The following is a 17085-nucleotide window of genomic DNA, read 5'->3' as shown; positions in this document are numbered from 1 at the left end:
TTGTATGAATGTGTTCTTAGTTCTGAGTGCTCCAAGCCCCCTGATAACCAAACTCAACCAAGCGCTCCCTGTTGAGTCCCTTTAGGATGCGCTTTTGTGCCGGTCACCAAGAAGTTCTTCAGTGGATTCACTGGCACAACACCCCGGCAGCTGTTTGATGTCTGTGGAGAGCATGCCCAAAAAAACATACACAGTCATGAGGAACCTCCTCCCCACAACACGTCCAATTCCTCAAGGCATCAGAAGGCTACATATACAGGTCCCTCAAGAACCTCCTCTCTTATCCCAGTTCTGGTAAGAGTTAATGGAGGAGACCACTTCAAATCTTTAATATCAACAGGGATCTTCAACTGAGTGAGTACGCTGTAATTAAGGATATATATATATATTTTTTTTAAAGACTGACTGTTTTTAGACTGCCAATTAATGAATTACCAACAATTATGTGATTGCAGTAATAGATCTAACTATGATTACATTTTCATGTTTATGCTCCTTGGGATTTGTGAGCTTGTGCATCAGGACTTCACTGCATATCTTCAAGACATGGTTGAAAAAGAAAATTTATGATGAGGGCTTCAGCTGAGATGAGTCATGAGTAGAAGTGTCCTATTCAACATATATGTCCAGGAATGAAGTGTGAGTTCCAGCTGAGTGTCAGGACTACTGAAAAGCTGATAAATGCTTGATCTTGACTGATAAATCCTTGATCTTGATCTTGAATTTCAGAGATTTTTGGTTAATTGCATTCACAGTGTGTCAGTCGGCCGCTATCACTCCAACTGTCCGATATATGTGTCTATTATCCCTGGATTTGAACATCTACAGTCTTATTGGTGATGCGCACATGCATAACAGGTGGTTTGTCAAAATAAGTAGGTTTAGATAAGAAGCCAATTTCCTGTTCAAAATTGATTAAAAGTGTAGGTTACGATTCAAATTAAGACTGGCAATTTGTTAGATATCAGAAAATTGATTGCGGAATCATTGTCATCACTGATGCTTTCATACATAGTCTCAATTCAACTTTTTTTTATCTCAACACTCAAGATGCACACACACACACACACACACACACACACACACACACACAAAATTGATTAGTGGTGGCACCTCAAGAGACGCAGATCTCGAGCAAACAGCCCTCCTGGCCCGTTGGGGTGAGTCAAAGAGGGCCGCCCCGGGGTATGTTTGTGTGCAGAAGCAGTGGAGCGGGAGCGACCTGCTCCCCCCACCCCACCCCCCGATCCCTTCAGACTCGGAGGGGCAGGCCGTGCAGAGGGTGCCCAGCTATAAAGCACAACATGAGAGAACACTGCGTCAGACAGCCCAGCAATGCGCAGTGTGCACACACATATTGCCTTAGCCACTCAGTAATGTGAGTTGTTCTGGGGTAAGATAAGAAGGGAATTAGAGGGCTTCATATACAGAGCTTAGTATGTAAGTGAGAGAGATCTGGCCTTTCTGTGAGTATTTACATAAGGATCAGGGCAAGGAATTGATCACCTCCTCCTGTGTACTACTAAATGACTATTAGCATTCAGTAGAGTATTCACAGCACATTGAAAGACTTGTAAGCTAAAATAAGACTACGTAGTCATATTTTCTGTTGTTTAGTTAAGAGCATTACAGTTACAGAGCATTACAGAGCAGTACAGAGCATTATCAAGCCAATAGCATGTGCCATAAATGCATAACACAACTTATTTGACCTTGTAGGCTAAAGACGTTATGATAACATGGTTTCAGCCAGGGACTATACCCCTTTTCTGAGAGTGTGTGTGAATCGCACACAAGCAGTGGAAATGTGGGTAGGCGGCCGTCTATATGTAGTGATGGGGAGGAGTCAGAAAGTGGACTATTTTAAGACTCCTCCCTCTTAGGTGCAGAGGGCATTCCAACACCTGAGGGATTTTCCCTCACGAGGGTCCTGACTCATAACTGAATAACAGAAAACAGCCCAAGGCGAACACTCCTGATGCCTTGGTGTGGTGTATTTTTCGAAACAGTGACAGTGAGATCAATCAACACACGGGGACCTAAACATGATGATTATGTTATGACTTTTAAAAAGATGACTGGCTATACACTATATATGATCTAATTATCGCCAAAACTATTTAATCAATTGTTAGCAATTATGTTGTCCATTAATATGACACTGCTTGTCAAATACAGTGAATACAAGGTTCCAACCAGGATAGAGACTGTAGATATCAGTGTCATACTCTGTCATTGTAGTTATATTGTATTTGATCTCCAAATTTCAGGATAAACAACTAAGGCACTTGAGAATCATGGAAGGCTTTCCAGGCCATCACCTACGACTGAACCAGACCTCCAGCCCTACTCTACCCACACCCCTGCTAAACGTCACGGGTGGCTTGATGGTCAACACCACTGAAAAGCCATTCAGCGTTTTTGAAGGGTGCGAGAGCATGGCGGAGGGCATTCTTTTCGACCTGGCCATCCAGCTGATCAACGTCATCCTGGGGCTACCGGCCAACATTCTGGTGATCGTCATCCTGATCCAAAACCGCCGTGAGCCCTCCACCTCCGACGTCTTCCTTGGCTGCCTGGCCTTCATGGACGCCTACTTTGGGCTCATGACACCCATCAGCTTCGCCAACTTCTACCACTGGCGGAGCAAAGAGGTCTGGATGGCATTGAAGTTCTCCTATGGCGTGAAGGACACCACCGGACCACTCTTCCTCTCCTGTATCTGTGTGGACCGATTCGTGGCTGTCCTCTTCCCCATCGCCTTTAGCCAGCTCAAGCACCCCAAATACAGAATATCCCTCTCCATATTCGTTTTGGGGCTCACGTTTGCGTATGCCTCTGCTAAAATGATTGGAGGCTTTCCGAACTTCGAGAAGGTGTTCACCGGCGAGGTACTGGCTACCTTCACCTGGATGATAATTTGCAATGCCTCGATCCTGATGGCGCTAAAACGCTCGAGGGGTGCCGGGAAGGACGAGATGCACCCCATGAAAAAGAAAGCTTTCAAAATGGTGCTCTCCATCCTGATCATCATTGTCGTCAACTATCTGCCACTGGTGGCGCTCTTCCCATTCGAAGACTTCTACACGCCAGACGTCTTCCGCTGCTGGGTGCAGCCGGTGGGCTACGCCTTCTTGAACATCAGCAGCAGCATCCAGCCACTGATCTACCTCTCGCGTCTGGAGAAGGTGCCCTTCCTGCCTGAGGCCTGGGCCAAGATATGCTGTGCCCGCAACCAGCCCACCAACAATAAAACGCCCATGCCCGCCTCAAGCACTGAAACCATAACAACCATAACATCCACCGCAACTCCTTCACCGGCCTAACTCCATAGTCATTGTTGGGGAGTAATGGAATACATGTAAAGGCGTTAAGTGTTTCAGCGTATACAAAATATGATAAACTGTGATTCAGTTACAATCTCAGTAGGTGGTGATCAGAATAAAGTTTAATTGATCACTCAAGGAGATTACTACTTTCAAATCGACATGTGTAGTCTATTTGCTCTTTAATGCAAGCCTTGCCAATAATAATAATAATTATTATTATTATTATCATATCTATCCTTACTGCAGAGGGGGTTATTGTTGGTGGTGGTAGGGGGTGTGGGGTTAGGAGAGATGGATGCTTTCCAACCTCAACAACTGTTTATCCACAGCCTGTACATGTAAGGCAATGCTCATGTAATCCTAAATATTCTGAATATGTTACTCAGGCAATGTTACAAAATATATTTCAGAACATGGATTATTTAATCTATAGTAGAAAACTTTAAAAAAGTAACCCCCCAAACACTGTCCATAGAACACATGTACCAGAGAAACTCACTTGACAGGCTCATCTGACAGGACTCACACATCCGGACATAATTTTTATGTTATTTTTTCATTTAATTTTGTTATTTAATTTAACAGATTGATTGTATTTATTTGTAAATAATTATTGCAACGTTGGTGAATTATCATATGATTAATTCGAGTCTAGGCTTAATGTACGTCACATATCAGTAATTCAATCTAAGAGTGACTAAAGGAAATAAATGTAATGTTTGTAGACAAAGACAAAATGCCGTAGAACATTATTTCACAACTGTGTCATGTACAAAACATTACCTCTTAACTGCTATCCAATCCTGGGAGTAAAGCATTGATTTAGCTGGGAGCTTACTGACACCATGAGGACTGTCTTATAATTGCACATAAATACTTCCTGCTCTGTATCTAACATGACTGTATTCATGAACTCATTAAAAACTTTAACTGTATACAAACTCTGAGTGCTTGTTTTAAGAGTTCTACTCCACTGAAATGAAAATCCTCTGAGGTAAAACTCTCAGGGAGTCGGTGTCTGTGGACACCAAGGGAAACATTTTCTCTGTGAAATTGTGTCTGAATTTGTGCAGCGTGGCCTTTGCAGCGGGGTCACTGAACACCACCTCCCCTCGATCCATGTCCAGCTCGACCCTCACCCTGTGGGGCTTCTTCTTCACCAGCAGAGGGGTTTCCGGGGCAGTGACTGCGATGTAGCTGCCATTGCGATGCCAGATGCTCCAGAGGCCACTGGCAGGGCTTAAGGGGGAAAGCCTCCCTTTTCTCTTTACTGACTCTTTCACAACGCCAAGAAGCCAGCTCGTGTTCCCACCGACTTCCACTTCCCAGGCGTGTTTCCCCACAGTGTAGCCTTCGGAGCCTAGCACCTGTGCATAGGTGTCAAACCTCTCTGAGTTGTCTGGGAGAGTCTGCTTCCCAGTGGCTGAGAGAGTGTTGAGCCCATCAGATACTCTAAGCATGAGGTGTGCCGTGTTTGGATCCAGAAATATGGGTGCTGACAAACAATGGAATTTTTGTTACATTTGTAACAATTGTAACATTTTTGTTACTCATTGGAATGAAGATGATTTCATTAGTGTAGTATAATTATATTTGGAGATACAGTATAATGACTACATTAGCTAATCATGTTACATGACCTCCCTCTTAATGTTTTCTATTCCTAGTCATTAACCCTTAGATTAAATTACATACCACAAAATCACAGCAATAAAGCACAAAAGAACTTACTGTATTTAACAATATCCCGCATCTTCTTCCAAACATTGAACTTGAGGTTGCCCAAATATTTTGCCACATTGATTAGTGCCCTGGTTAAATCTTCTGGATCTTCTACTGTACACTCTGCTCTGCAAAGCCGTGAATAGAGGATATTTTATTATTATTGCTAATTCACACATAAATACATGCGCAACAATATCAAAGTTACATCTGATCATATCAGGGTTGTACAGAGGACAAAAGAGATAGCTTTTTCCAATACCTCTTTTCTGTCTCTTGGAAGTTCTGAAAAAAGAGCATACAGTATACTGTGTATTTTCAGAGTAAAATTTAAAGAAATATTGAAGCCTCATGAAATCTGCGGACATATGCGGTAACTGACCTGCAGGAATGATAGGTCATCGGCTCGCATGTCCTGCTCGATGGAGCTGATGGTTTGTGAGATCGATGTGATTGCTTGTGTGATTTCCTCTATTTTATTCTTAATGGTTTCACTTTTCTTTTCCTGCTCCTCCCTCAGCTCATAAATCAAAATGGCCTCTTCCGTTTGCAGAAACTCGTGCAGTTTGTTGAACTGCTCTTTGATAAGGCTCTTTGTGGACCTGGCCTGACTCTGAAGTGAAAAAGTTCTCTTAGAAAAGGCACTGTGTCACATCTAGGTAAAGCACTGGAGTTAAGTGGACTCAATATGCTCTGCATGAAAACAGTCTTGGTAATAACTATATCATTCTTATACAATCATATAAAGTATACATGTAAACATCTTCATTTTCCACCATGCAACACCCCTTAATACATATCTAGAGATCCTCGCTTTGGAAACACATTTCCTTTAGTTTCTCTTCAATATGTCGGCAAGTGGCAACAAAAAAAATCCTTAAGTATACCCTAACTTATCATTCTCTCAGTATGAGGATTTCATAGTGATGTGCACAGAATGATGTGGGAATTTTTTATACAATGCAAAGTTGTCCAGTGTGGTCCCAGGTTTCTTTGTTCTTTTCCATTGTTGCCACTCTCTCACGCAGCGGCTTCAGAGTCTTCTTCAGAACATCCTGAAACCCAGACAATGTGAAGAAATGTTCTGAGGGTTGGCGTTGCACTCAAAGGTATCAGGTGAACGTCTGATGTAAATGTGCAAAACATTCCTATTTATCTCTAACAGATCTCTGACACTGTCTAAGTTTATCATTTATTTCTGACACTGTCTAGGTAAAAACAACTGCGTCTGAAGAACGGTGCATATTTCCTTTACACCTAAACAAAACAATGCCAATGTGTCCATATCACAAGTTCACCTTTTGCCAGCATCTCATGCCAGCTTTGTATGTCACGTCACTTGTAAACAGTGATGATGTAATTTGCACGTCTTATGTCACACTAGAAAATAAGGGTACTTGTGAATACCAATTGTTGTAAACATCAAATGTATATTTGCAATATTAATTTATTCGAAATGTCATAGACAAAACATACAATGTTCTTTCTTGTAGTTGCAACATACCTCATAACTCTTGACAGACAAATGCCTACATTTAAGACAATTGCAAGCATGGGGTGACATGACATAGGGTCTACCTTGTACATCTGAACAGCTTCCTGTGACGAGCAGAACTTGTGATCCTTGTGCTCCCTGGTCAGACAGTCCACACACACCGGACGTTTATCCTCCAGACAGAAGAGCTTGAGCTGGTCCCCGTGACGACCGCAGAGCTTTGACTGCGCTGCTGTCCTTCTCTCTCTGTCCTCTTTGAAGGCCGCGCACAGGTTCCTCAGAGCCAGGTTGACCGGGGGGCTGTCGGTCAGCGATGAATTCCTGCACACAGGGCAGGGCCTGTGGTTGTGGTTCACCCAGTATTTCTTCAGGCAGTCATTGCAGAAGCTGTGACTGCATGTCAGGACCACAGGGTCCTTGAAAATGTCAAAGCACACTGGACAGGAGAGGTCCTCCTCTGGTAGAGGCTGAGTGGCCATGACTTCAGACAGAGACATACGAAAAAACACAGTGATGCTTATTTGCACTGATCACCAAATCACTGAGCATATGAGGGAGAGATTGCGGGGCAGTTATCCCTCTACCACCAGTAATGTCACAACTACAGTATAGCTGCAGACAACATTAACTTTAAGATGTGAATGTAAGTCTATCTTTCCATCTGTCTATCAGTGTGTCCACAAATTTCATAATGTGTCCCTGATAAGAAAGCGGTGTCTCGAGTTTTCAAATGCCTTGACTTAATGCCTTATGGATGGAAAAGTGAAACAAGGAGATAATGAGTAGACCTTAAAAAAGGGATGAATTTAATATTTTGTGAACCATCAGAAGAACATTCTGGGTAATATTCAACCCCTTTTTAGTCCTAATTTCAACTAACTATTAACTTTTATTTGACTTACTTTTAAATACCTTGATACGTTTGGGTGTCATTATCTCCATCACTATTAAAAATAAAAGTGAATGTCCTGAAAGCCGCCTATATTTGGCATCTCATTATCCTACACATACATTTTATAGTTCAGCACAAACACATTGTTCATCATGAACAACAACATTCCCCAATTAGATTGCACAAATGACACATATGAGGCCCTTTCGGACCAATCCATGTTCTATGTCTAATTATGAAACTCTACAACAATTGAATTGAATTGAATTTTATTTATATAGCGCAAAAACAATAGAATTGTCTCAAGGTGCTTTCCAGAGCGTAGTGCCTGGACCCCTTTAGAGCAAGCAGAAACACGGCGTGAGGTGGGGGTCATCTACTGAATAAATAGTTCAGACATTATATTTAAGCTGAGCTCTTCCTGGGGGCTTAAAAATAAATATACTCTTGACGTTTGCATTAACAGAATACACACAAATACAGTACCAGTGCCAAACATTCTCTACACATTATTATCTTTAAAACATACATGCAAACTCACCTGATGTGAGAAATTGGAGAATTGTGTTCCTTGTAAATTAAACTTTGATCCCGCCAACCGTGTACATACACTTCCTCGTTTACAGTGCCCTCCCTCTATGTGCCCTCTAATCTAGGTGATCTTTGCCCTGACGAGGAAAGACTGGTGGCGGATCGTGTTTGTCCTCATACTTTATTTTGCTAACCCAGCACATACATGCACTCTATATATCAATCTGGATACAGATCCAATCCATTTAAAAAACTATTAGAAGATTTGACAGGTTGTCCAGATTCTAAACCTTTTGTGGTGACATTTACTGGCTCTGGTAAAATTCTCAGCGGGTGTTTACTTCGTGTGCAGAAATATGGCAACACAGTCTCCTCAAATGTCTGTGTGAGTGTGTAGAGGGTGGTGCCTTCCTCTGGGTCTGTGAAAGTCACCTCCCTTCCCTCCCAGTCAAGCTCAACCCGGATCTGTTTGGGTTTCCTGCCCAGCGTCAGAACAGTCGGAGGTGACGTCATGGCCCGGTACACGCCATCCCTCAGACACAGGGTCCAAAAGCCGTTCTCCGGCCTGGCAAAGACCTCTACATTCCTCTGGACCGACCGGTAGGCCAGGCCCAGGATCCAGTCCTCGTTGGTGGTGGTGTCCACCACCCAGGAGTGCCTCCCTGTGCTGAAGCCTGTGGAGCCCAGCACCTCCGCACTCACGCGGAAACGCTCTGGGTTGCCGGGGAGGTGTGGAGCGAGGCTGCCGTACTGCAGAGCTGTGAGGTCGTCCGAGAGGCACAGACAGGGGTGGGCTGTGTTTGGGTCCAAAGTCACAGGAACTAGGGCAGAAAAAGAGATAAAGAGAAAAAGTGTTCAAGGTGCTCACCTGTAAGATAAAGATAAATATTGGTCACAATCACTGGGAAATCACCACATGTTCATTTGCCATAGTAAGTGGTGAATACAAATACTTTGGTGTTAATTCTTCACTCACAGTGTGGAGCAACACTCCTCATTTTCTCCCAGACCGTGGATTTCAGGTTCCCCAGGTGTTTGGCTTCATCCATCAACAACCCGGCAGCCATCTCATGCACTGGCTCTGAGCCCTGGACTCTGTGGAACTCATATGGCTTTAATATTGTCCTGCACTGGCACACAGCGTAAGACAGAATGGTCCAAGAGTGAACCAGGCAAAATGCACATACCTCTCCATAGTTGCTTGAAAATTCTGTGAACACAGAGTCAGACGATGAACATTTCTAATGACCACCGCTCTACTTGTAACAATCAAAAATAGCAACAGAAGTCCTTTGCTTTTTAATGAGACTTTAGAGGAGAGCATTTGTATATGGATTCAGAGATAATTATGGGATGGCTACCACACAACCAGAGACTCGAATTAAGACAATAACAATTTTAGGGAGTAAATTAACAAAATCAAAGAAACATCTATTTATAAGCTGTTGTGAGTATCAGAGAAAATAAAAAGGAACATAAATACATTTTAAGGACTTAATGTTTCCCTCTGCATATTCTCTGCTAGTTTCCTGTGTCAAACACACAGTAATATAACATTAAAGAATAAATCTGTCCTATTTGCCAGAGAATTTAGCAAAGATAAACAAATGGAGGGAAACCACAGAGACCTGGCAACCAAACCGTGTCTTTGAACCTCATACACTCACTTGCAACACTGTCAGGTCATTAGCAGACACCTCCTGCTGAAGGATCCTGATGGTCTCTGAGAAGGCATCTATCCTTTCAGCGGTGGCCACAGCTTTCTCCTTAACCGCCTGGAGCCTGTCTTCCTCTTCCTTTCTCAGAGCCAACAGGGCGGCCTTCTCCTCCTCAAACAGAAACTGATGAAGTTTCAAAAAATGATCTTTGATTCGCTTGCCTATCGACTGGGCCTGAGCCTGAAAAGAGAATTACGATGACTTCAGTATAAAAGGCTGTTCACATAAGCATTTGTAATTAATGTTAACAGGGGTGGTATAATTACCTTAATGTGCTCAAGGGTCATGTCTGCATTGGATCTGATGCTATTCAGGGCAGCTAGCTGGTCCTGCAGGGTTTTGAGAGCAGCCTTCAGCTCAGTCTGCAAACCAGATGAAATGTTTTTTTCTTCTTTCAGCCAAGCTAGATTCCTGATATCTTTATTTAAAGATCTGGTCGTCACTGACAGATCAGTCATAAATCGTTCACAATGCACATTGTTGGTAGGGCAGTTTATGAAAACATTTAATCTTCTCCTAATTAATCCTGCTTAAACCTTGTGTGCTCTTTTTAGACATATTTTGAGTTTTTGTATAATTAAAACTATTAAAAACTGAAACAACCAGGACGCAGTAAGAAGACAGTTGATTTGTGAGCAGTACAAGTCTGGACAAGAATGAAGCTCTACACCTTTGCATGGTTCCAATACGCCCTATGATACCGTCAAAACACACTTGATAAACAGCTTTCTACAAGCCTGTTGTAGCTCCACACAAGGGCACAAACGAGAAAAAAAGCAATACATTCGATAGAACACCTAACTCTTGCAAAGGTCCAGTTATTTCTCTATACTACCCTGTTATACTTGTGTCTTACCCTACAGTCGATGGCAGCTTCTTCGAGTGGCAGACACTCATGGCCCTTGTGTGCTTTGGAGGTCTGGCACACCACGCAGATGGGCAGCTGTTCGTTCTGGCAGAATAGTTTGAGTTTCTCCCCGTGCTGAGGGCAGAGCTGCCTGGCCTCCCTGCAGACTCTGCCCTGTGTGAAGGCCTCGCACAGATTCCTCAGAGCCAGGTTGGCGGGAGGGTTGCGCCACGATGACCGGCTCCGGCACACTGGGCAGCTGCGAGCAGTCAAGACCTCCCAGCTGTGCTGCAAACACACCCGACAGAAGCTGTGGCTGCACGGCAACAGGACAGGGTCCCTGAAGATGTCACAGCAGACCGGGCAGGTGAGGTCCTCCTCAGGAAAGGAGAGCCTGGATGACATTTCTTTGGTCCTCTTCCTGACAGAATGTGGAACGGCTGCGTAGCTGCCTGTCTCTGCACTGAATTTTCCACCATTGTCTAACAGAGGATGTCTTTTGTTTAGTTTTTTCTCAAAATGACCCCTCCTCCAGTCTGCTTGCCAGTGCTTCAGCCTATGAAAGCAGCTATACAGAACCCAGTATGACAGCATTGTCAGCTGGTTTGGAGAAAACGGAAGATACATCTGATATAGAAATGGAGGCGTTTGGAGGCTTAGACTGAAAACAATCATTCGCAGTAACAAAACACAGTATTAGATTTTGCCTTATTTTGCTATGCTAGTAGCATTTGTTACCAGACTGTTTAAACAAATCAATGAGAAGCAACATGTGAGTACTGTAAGTGTTAACACAATCCTCACAACAAGGGCATACTCTTTTCATTGCTTTAAAACAGTAAGTGCTTAATGAATTCTCTCCTGAAATAAAAAGTCACAATGATCTAAAATTAGGTTTTTCGTAAACAATGCCCATTGGAAAGGCCAGGTCAGACCAAGACCCTGTGTGGCATTGGCAGTCATATGAAGTATGAGTGGTCTTGGGATGTAGTAAAACTTCCACAATATACAGGACAAAACTACTGGTCAAACGAGTGCATATATTCACAAAAGCTACAATCATAACCAAAGGTGAAATTTTCCTCAATATGTAAGCTCCCTGGGTGGCAAGCTTGTGGCCTTGCTGTTGTTAGCACCATGCTTTTTCAGTTATGGTTGCTAACCGGTTCTTAACAACACTGAGGAGCAAGAGCTACAGGAGCGTTTGGTCCCAGGCGATCATTTGGTGTTCTGTCTCCCAGAACCAGGTTGGCCCTCACAGGTCTACAGGTCTCTGGCTGGGCCTACACAGACACATTAGTGATAGCCTTGAGTTGAGGGGCTGAGGAGACTGTCTTTAAAGCTCTACACAGCTATCAAGATATAGCTCTTAAAACAAAAAAAATAATCTATGTGACAGATACATATTCTGAAATCAATAAATGGGAATTCTCACCTGGCCCAAACTCAAAACAAATCAGATAAGTATACCTGCACGCTAAATGAAATGCCTTGCTTAGTATTGAGCAGAGACAAAACGGCAAATACAAAGGGAAATAGATGGTAATTGAAGGAATAATAGTCACCACAGAAAATAAACTTTAAAAAATTACTTAAGCAAGTGCAATGGACTGCCAAGTACATCACCCTATTACTCCAGAAACATGCCTGACAAAAAGGCCTTCAGTATATTGGGTCACTTGCACAGTCACATTTCCTTATTTTGCCTTTCTGTGACGGATGTTTGCAGCACTGTAACCTTGATAAGGCTGATGTGAACTTGATGAACCGGTACGCTGACTGATAAAAAAAGACATGAAAATCTACTCTTCCAACCATCTGATTATGTAAATCCCTGGCACAGCCATTTCAAAACGCAAATGCACATGAAACCATAGCAGTCTCGATCTCCTAAATTACTATTGGAGTGGAAATCTCAGCATCCTATCCGGTGTCTCCACGAGCTCAAGGGCCACCTTCTCTCCTCCGGTCCTTGGTTACCATGGCGATGACGTCACGTTGCACCACGGATTCGGCCCAGTCACGACGAGAGAGGCGGTCCTTTAATCACTCACAGGGAACGTAACTCCAGGAAGGGGAAGAACAGGATCATTCCATCCCTTTTGCAGCCTGTTTCAGTCCATAGTCTCTGCGAACAACCTGATTTTTCTGCAGCAACATGAGAGAAATCGTGCATCTGCAAGCTGGCCAGTGCGGTAACCAGATCGGTGCTAAGGTAGGCTTGAAGATGGCTTTACTGTGTGTATTTTATTTTTGCAAAGATGAGCTGGATGGGTTCTTGGGCGTATTCGCACTCGAGAAAATCTTGGAGCACAATCGGAGTACTAGTAATCCGCCCTAAAGAATGTTCCAGAATACCGATGCAGATGTTGGTGGCTTCAATGACATTTCAAATTCGGTAGGGTTTGCTAAATTTCGATAGGATTTGCTGGAGAGACCAGCGATAGTTCTGATTTATTCAAATAAATAACGGTAATGGTTCAACCCAGTTCAGACAATGGGGAAGGGTATTGGTAGGTGTAAAGCAACAGACACACGATCTTTATCATTCAGTTGGACAACATTGTTCGGTGTGGATGCTGGCCAAATGGTCTTTGTGTGGTTATGGGAAATAATAGTAGCCTAATAGAGAGTATTAAAATCAACCGGTCATACCTGCATTGTTATGAGTAAGCATACCCACCATTTTCTATGATGATCGATTTCCTCAGGCTTCAGTTGAATGGACCAAAATGACTAGAATTTAGGACAAAATGTATCATTGTGAATTTTAAAAAACAATTTACGACCTGTATTTTATACAAATCTTAAATAGCATCAGAAGTATTTTGCACCATCCACCGACCACTGAATCAAAGACAATTACCATTAATTTATATTCATCCTGAAACCGGATATTCATTTGTTCAAACATTCGTACATGTCGGTAGGATAATCCTGCAGCATATGCTAATTGAGTTGGGTGGTAGATTTTTGCATGCAGGGATGAAATCATGTCCTAATCTTCTTCCCTTTTCCCTGTGGCCACCGCCCTTCTTTCCTCCCCGGCTCAGTTCTGGGAGGTGATCAGCGATGAGCATGGCATCGATCCAACTGGATCATACCATGGAGACAGCGACCTGCAGCTAGACAGGATCAGCGTTTACTACAATGAGGCCTCAGGTATTGCATATTGTGCAAGAATCAGTTAATCAGGTTAAGGAGTCAGCTACTAATGATAGCTTTGTGTTGTGGTTCATAAATCCTTTGTGGTACATTATTATGTTAATTGGCATCGCACTGTTACTGAACATATTGTCAGAACAGTTATTTTTTTATCTACTATAATGAATAGTGACATAGGCTAACGCACCATAACCCAAGGAAAGAAAGAGATAGATGATAAATTGCTGTCTTTGTCTTCTTAGGTGGGAAATATGTGCCCCGTGCCATTCTGGTGGATCTGGAGCCTGGCACCATGGATTCTGTCCGATCCGGTCCCTTTGGCCAGATCTTCAGGCCCGACAACTTCGTCTTTGGTGAATAATTGCACCTTTCTCTATTTTAATTTCTGTTAATATTCTCCCTTTAAATGGCTTTAAAACATGAACCTTTGAATTTCCCTTAAGCAAAATTCTTAGGCCTGGGTGTGGCATGCCCTAGTTTAAGTCTCAGCTGTCGATCAGTATAATGGCTGATGCATGTTCCTTATTATAGGTCAGAGCGGTGCTGGAAACAACTGGGCCAAGGGCCATTACACTGAGGGAGCTGAGCTGGTCGACTCTGTCCTGGATGTGGTGAGGAAGGAGGCAGAGAACTGTGACTGTCTGCAGGGCTTCCAGCTCACCCACTCCCTGGGCGGAGGCACTGGCTCTGGCATGGGCACCCTGCTCATCAGCAAGATCCGCGAAGAGTACCCCGACCGCATCATGAACACCTTCAGTGTTGTGCCATCCCCGAAAGTGTCCGACACCGTGGTGGAGCCCTACAACGCTACACTCTCTGTGCATCAGCTGGTAGAGAACACTGACGAGACCTTCTGCATCGACAACGAGGCGCTCTACGACATCTGCTTCCGCACCCTCAAACTCACTACGCCCACATATGGCGACCTCAACCACCTGGTGTCCGCCACCATGAGCGGAGTCACAACCTGCCTGCGCTTCCCCGGTCAGCTCAATGCCGACCTCCGCAAACTGGCCGTCAACATGGTGCCCTTCCCCCGTCTGCACTTCTTCATGCCAGGGTTCGCCCCCCTCACCAGCCGTGGCTGCCAGCAGTACCGCGCCCTGTCTGTACCTGAGCTTACCCAGCAGATGTTCGATTCCAAAAACATGATGGCCGCCTGCGACCCACGCCACGGCCGCTACCTGACTGTGGCCGCCATCTTCCGCGGACGCATGTCCATGAAGGAGGTGGACGAACAGATGCTCAACATCCAGAACAAGAACAGCAGCTACTTCGTCGAGTGGATCCCCAACAATGTGAAGACCGCCGTCTGCGACATTCCCCCGCGCGGGCTCAAAATGTCAGGCACCTTCATCGGCAACAGCACCGCCATCCAGGAGCTCTTCAAGCGAATCTCCGAGCAGTTCACCGCCATGTTCCGCCGCAAGGCCTTCCTCCACTGGTACACCGGCGAGGGCATGGATGAGATGGAGTTCACCGAGGCGGAGAGCAACATGAACGACCTGGTGTCCGAGTACCAGCAGTACCAAGATGCCACCGCCGAGGAGGGCGAGTTTGAGGAGGAGGGCGAAGAGAGCATTGCTTAATTTTCAGATCAGACAGAGTCTCACTCCTTCCCCATCACTCCATTATTCTGCTTTCTTCCAAGGGAGCAGATGGCCACTTGAAAGCATTAAAAGGTTTTCTTCCCCTCCTACTTAGAAAACATGTTTTGCAGATAATTGTGAACTTTCAGTTAAGATTGTGTTTTTGTATGTTGTGAATGCAGTGCACCACATTGTCCACTCATTGCCTTGGGGAAGTGAAAATCAAACGGATTCAACTGCAAAGCCTTTAGACTTGGATATGTAGCCACTGTCCATGTGAATCTAATTAAAGGCTAATTCTGGAAACAAAGCTTTGCGTGTTTTTATTTATGTTGATTTAATTATATAATGAAATAAATATAATTTCACCATTACAGTTTTTCCTCAGTCGGTTTCTCAGATCGGAACAGAAATTCTCAAAACTGATTGTTCTACCTCTACATCATCATCTCACTTCGACATAACAGCAATTTCTCATTCTTCTGAACATTTTGTAAATGCCTTTGCACATTAATGCAAAAGGGTATGTACAATCGTCTGCGGGTTTAGTGTCACCCCCAAAAGAATCTTAGGTTTCTGTTGTGTAAGTCTTGACATATGGCATAAACCAGTTGTGTCTCAACCATATGCTCCATCAGTTTCAGTGACGTGGTATTTTTGGAATGTTTGCCAAGTTACAGATCATTCAGATTGTTCAAAGGCAAACAATGAGTGTAAAACCTCAAAGGCCACCATACCAGAGTGGATGTGCCAGGGCAGCATGAGGGGTAAATCCAGCAGCAGTATGACACTATATAAGGCAACAATTTCTACCATTGGGCTTTATAGAACACAAATACTTCATCAAAATCATCCACAGGGATCTCATAATAGAAGGGGCATCGTAAGAAATAGCTTGCAAAATAATGTACTGTACGTGGTCATTTTGGTCAATGCAATGTTTCCCCAGAAAGACAGATTTAGGAAATTTGGTGGACTCAAAAAAAAGCTGATAACTGTTCAATCTATTATATTTGGTAATTTACCCAATAGCAAAGTTCTTGTCTGAATGAATGAATGAATGAATGAAAGGCCAATGATCATAGCTAATGGCTAACATTACTTGATTATCAAAGAAATTATGTGGCATTAAGATTGTCCCATTTTTTCTAAACAGATTGTGTTTGTTGCTGCCGTCCAGTCTTAAAAGGATTTTCTGCATCCCGATACGTTCACTTAGATCCATGTTAAACTAAAAAGACATTCAACTGCTAAACATGAATACTAAGGAGACAAATTGGTTCAATAAATGGCCTGTTTTGAAAATGTTAAGGATGATTGGAGAAATGTACCAAAGCGACTGTTACTGTATTACAATCATCAACTTAAATTTACCCAAGGGCCATATTCGCAAAAGCTACTTGAACAGATCAAAGTTCATGAAGTCATATTTTAGTTCTAGTATAGGTTACTTGGAGCCGAGATGAAAATTCCTTAAACTCACCACTAGATGGAGCTGTACAACGTCTATCATGTAGATCTATCACATCGCTGGGTTGCTATATACTGTAATATATTCTGATTGTAAATTGGTGTTTTATTTTAACAGGTACCATAGGTGCATGTTATATCTGTCCCATCAGTGATGCCAAGCAGGATCTGGATCACATCAATTACCCACTTGATTAACTCAAACTTTCTGCACTCCTCAAAAAACAAACAGAAGAGACAAAAATATCTCACTATCAGTCATTAACAGGACGGATCTGACTGTACAGATATATTTAGAAGCTGTATGATGTTTAGCAAACAAACCAG

The 17085-nt window shown here is 43.4% G+C and overlaps 4 protein-coding genes across 4 annotated transcripts; 2 read left to right on the top strand and 2 right to left on the bottom strand.

Moving 5' to 3' along the window:
• Positions 1-2387: 2387 nt before the first annotated feature.
• LOC308379150 (G-protein coupled receptor 183-like) lies at positions 2388-3326 on the top strand (the record flags this gene model as incomplete). The annotated part of the gene is made up of 1 exon (XM_080856205.1): positions 2388-3326. The coding sequence occupies one exon, from the start codon at positions 2388-2390 to the stop codon at positions 3324-3326; it is 939 nt and encodes a 312-aa protein (XP_080712331.1).
• Positions 3327-4294: 968 nt separating this feature from the next.
• LOC308379428 (nuclear factor 7, brain-like) lies at positions 4295-7025 on the bottom strand (the record flags this gene model as incomplete). The annotated part of the gene is made up of 6 exons (XM_080856561.1): positions 4295-4824; positions 5061-5179; positions 5314-5336; positions 5434-5664; positions 6011-6106; positions 6630-7025. The coding sequence occupies 6 exons, from the start codon at positions 7023-7025 to the stop codon at positions 4295-4297; spliced, it is 1395 nt and encodes a 464-aa protein (XP_080712687.1).
• Positions 7026-8188: 1163 nt separating this feature from the next.
• On the bottom strand, positions 8189-10939 carry LOC308379423 (zinc-binding protein A33-like; the record flags this gene model as incomplete). The annotated part of the gene is given in 6 exon segments (XM_080856556.1): positions 8189-8790; positions 8946-9122; positions 9125-9179; positions 9637-9867; positions 9954-10049; positions 10544-10939. Coding segments are annotated over 6 exon segments (1557 nt in total).
• A 1740-nt stretch (positions 10940-12679) lies between these two features.
• On the top strand, positions 12680-15498 carry tubb4bl (tubulin, beta 4B class IVb-like). The gene is made up of 4 exons (XM_080856560.1): positions 12680-12749; positions 13588-13696; positions 13942-14052; positions 14231-15498. The coding sequence occupies exons 1-4, from the start codon at positions 12693-12695 to the stop codon at positions 15286-15288; spliced, it is 1335 nt and encodes a 444-aa protein (XP_080712686.1). The 5' UTR covers positions 12680-12692; the 3' UTR covers positions 15289-15498.
• The last annotated feature ends 1587 nt before the right edge of the window (positions 15499-17085 follow it).

The sequence above is a fragment of the Sprattus sprattus genome (assembly GCF_963457725.1).
Source record: "Sprattus sprattus genome assembly, chromosome: 18".
Classification (NCBI taxonomy): Eukaryota; Metazoa; Chordata; class Actinopteri; order Clupeiformes; family Clupeidae; genus Sprattus; species Sprattus sprattus.
The sequence above is the reverse complement of the archived record's forward strand: the minus strand, read 5'-3'. Positions and strand labels throughout refer to the sequence as shown.

Bases quoted from the DNA above. Each gene is read 5' to 3' on its own strand.
- tubb4bl (XM_080856560.1), top strand. From the start codon at position 12,693: ATGAGAGAAATCGTGCATCTGCAAGCTGGCCAGTGCGGTAACCAGATC. The intron at 12,750-13,587 runs GTAGGCTTGAAG...TCCCCGGCTCAG, and splicing joins GTAACCAGATCGGTGCTAAG to TTCTGGGAGGTGATCAGCGA. The intron at 13,697-13,941 runs GTATTGCATATT...TTGTCTTCTTAG, and splicing joins TTACTACAATGAGGCCTCAG to GTGGGAAATATGTGCCCCGT.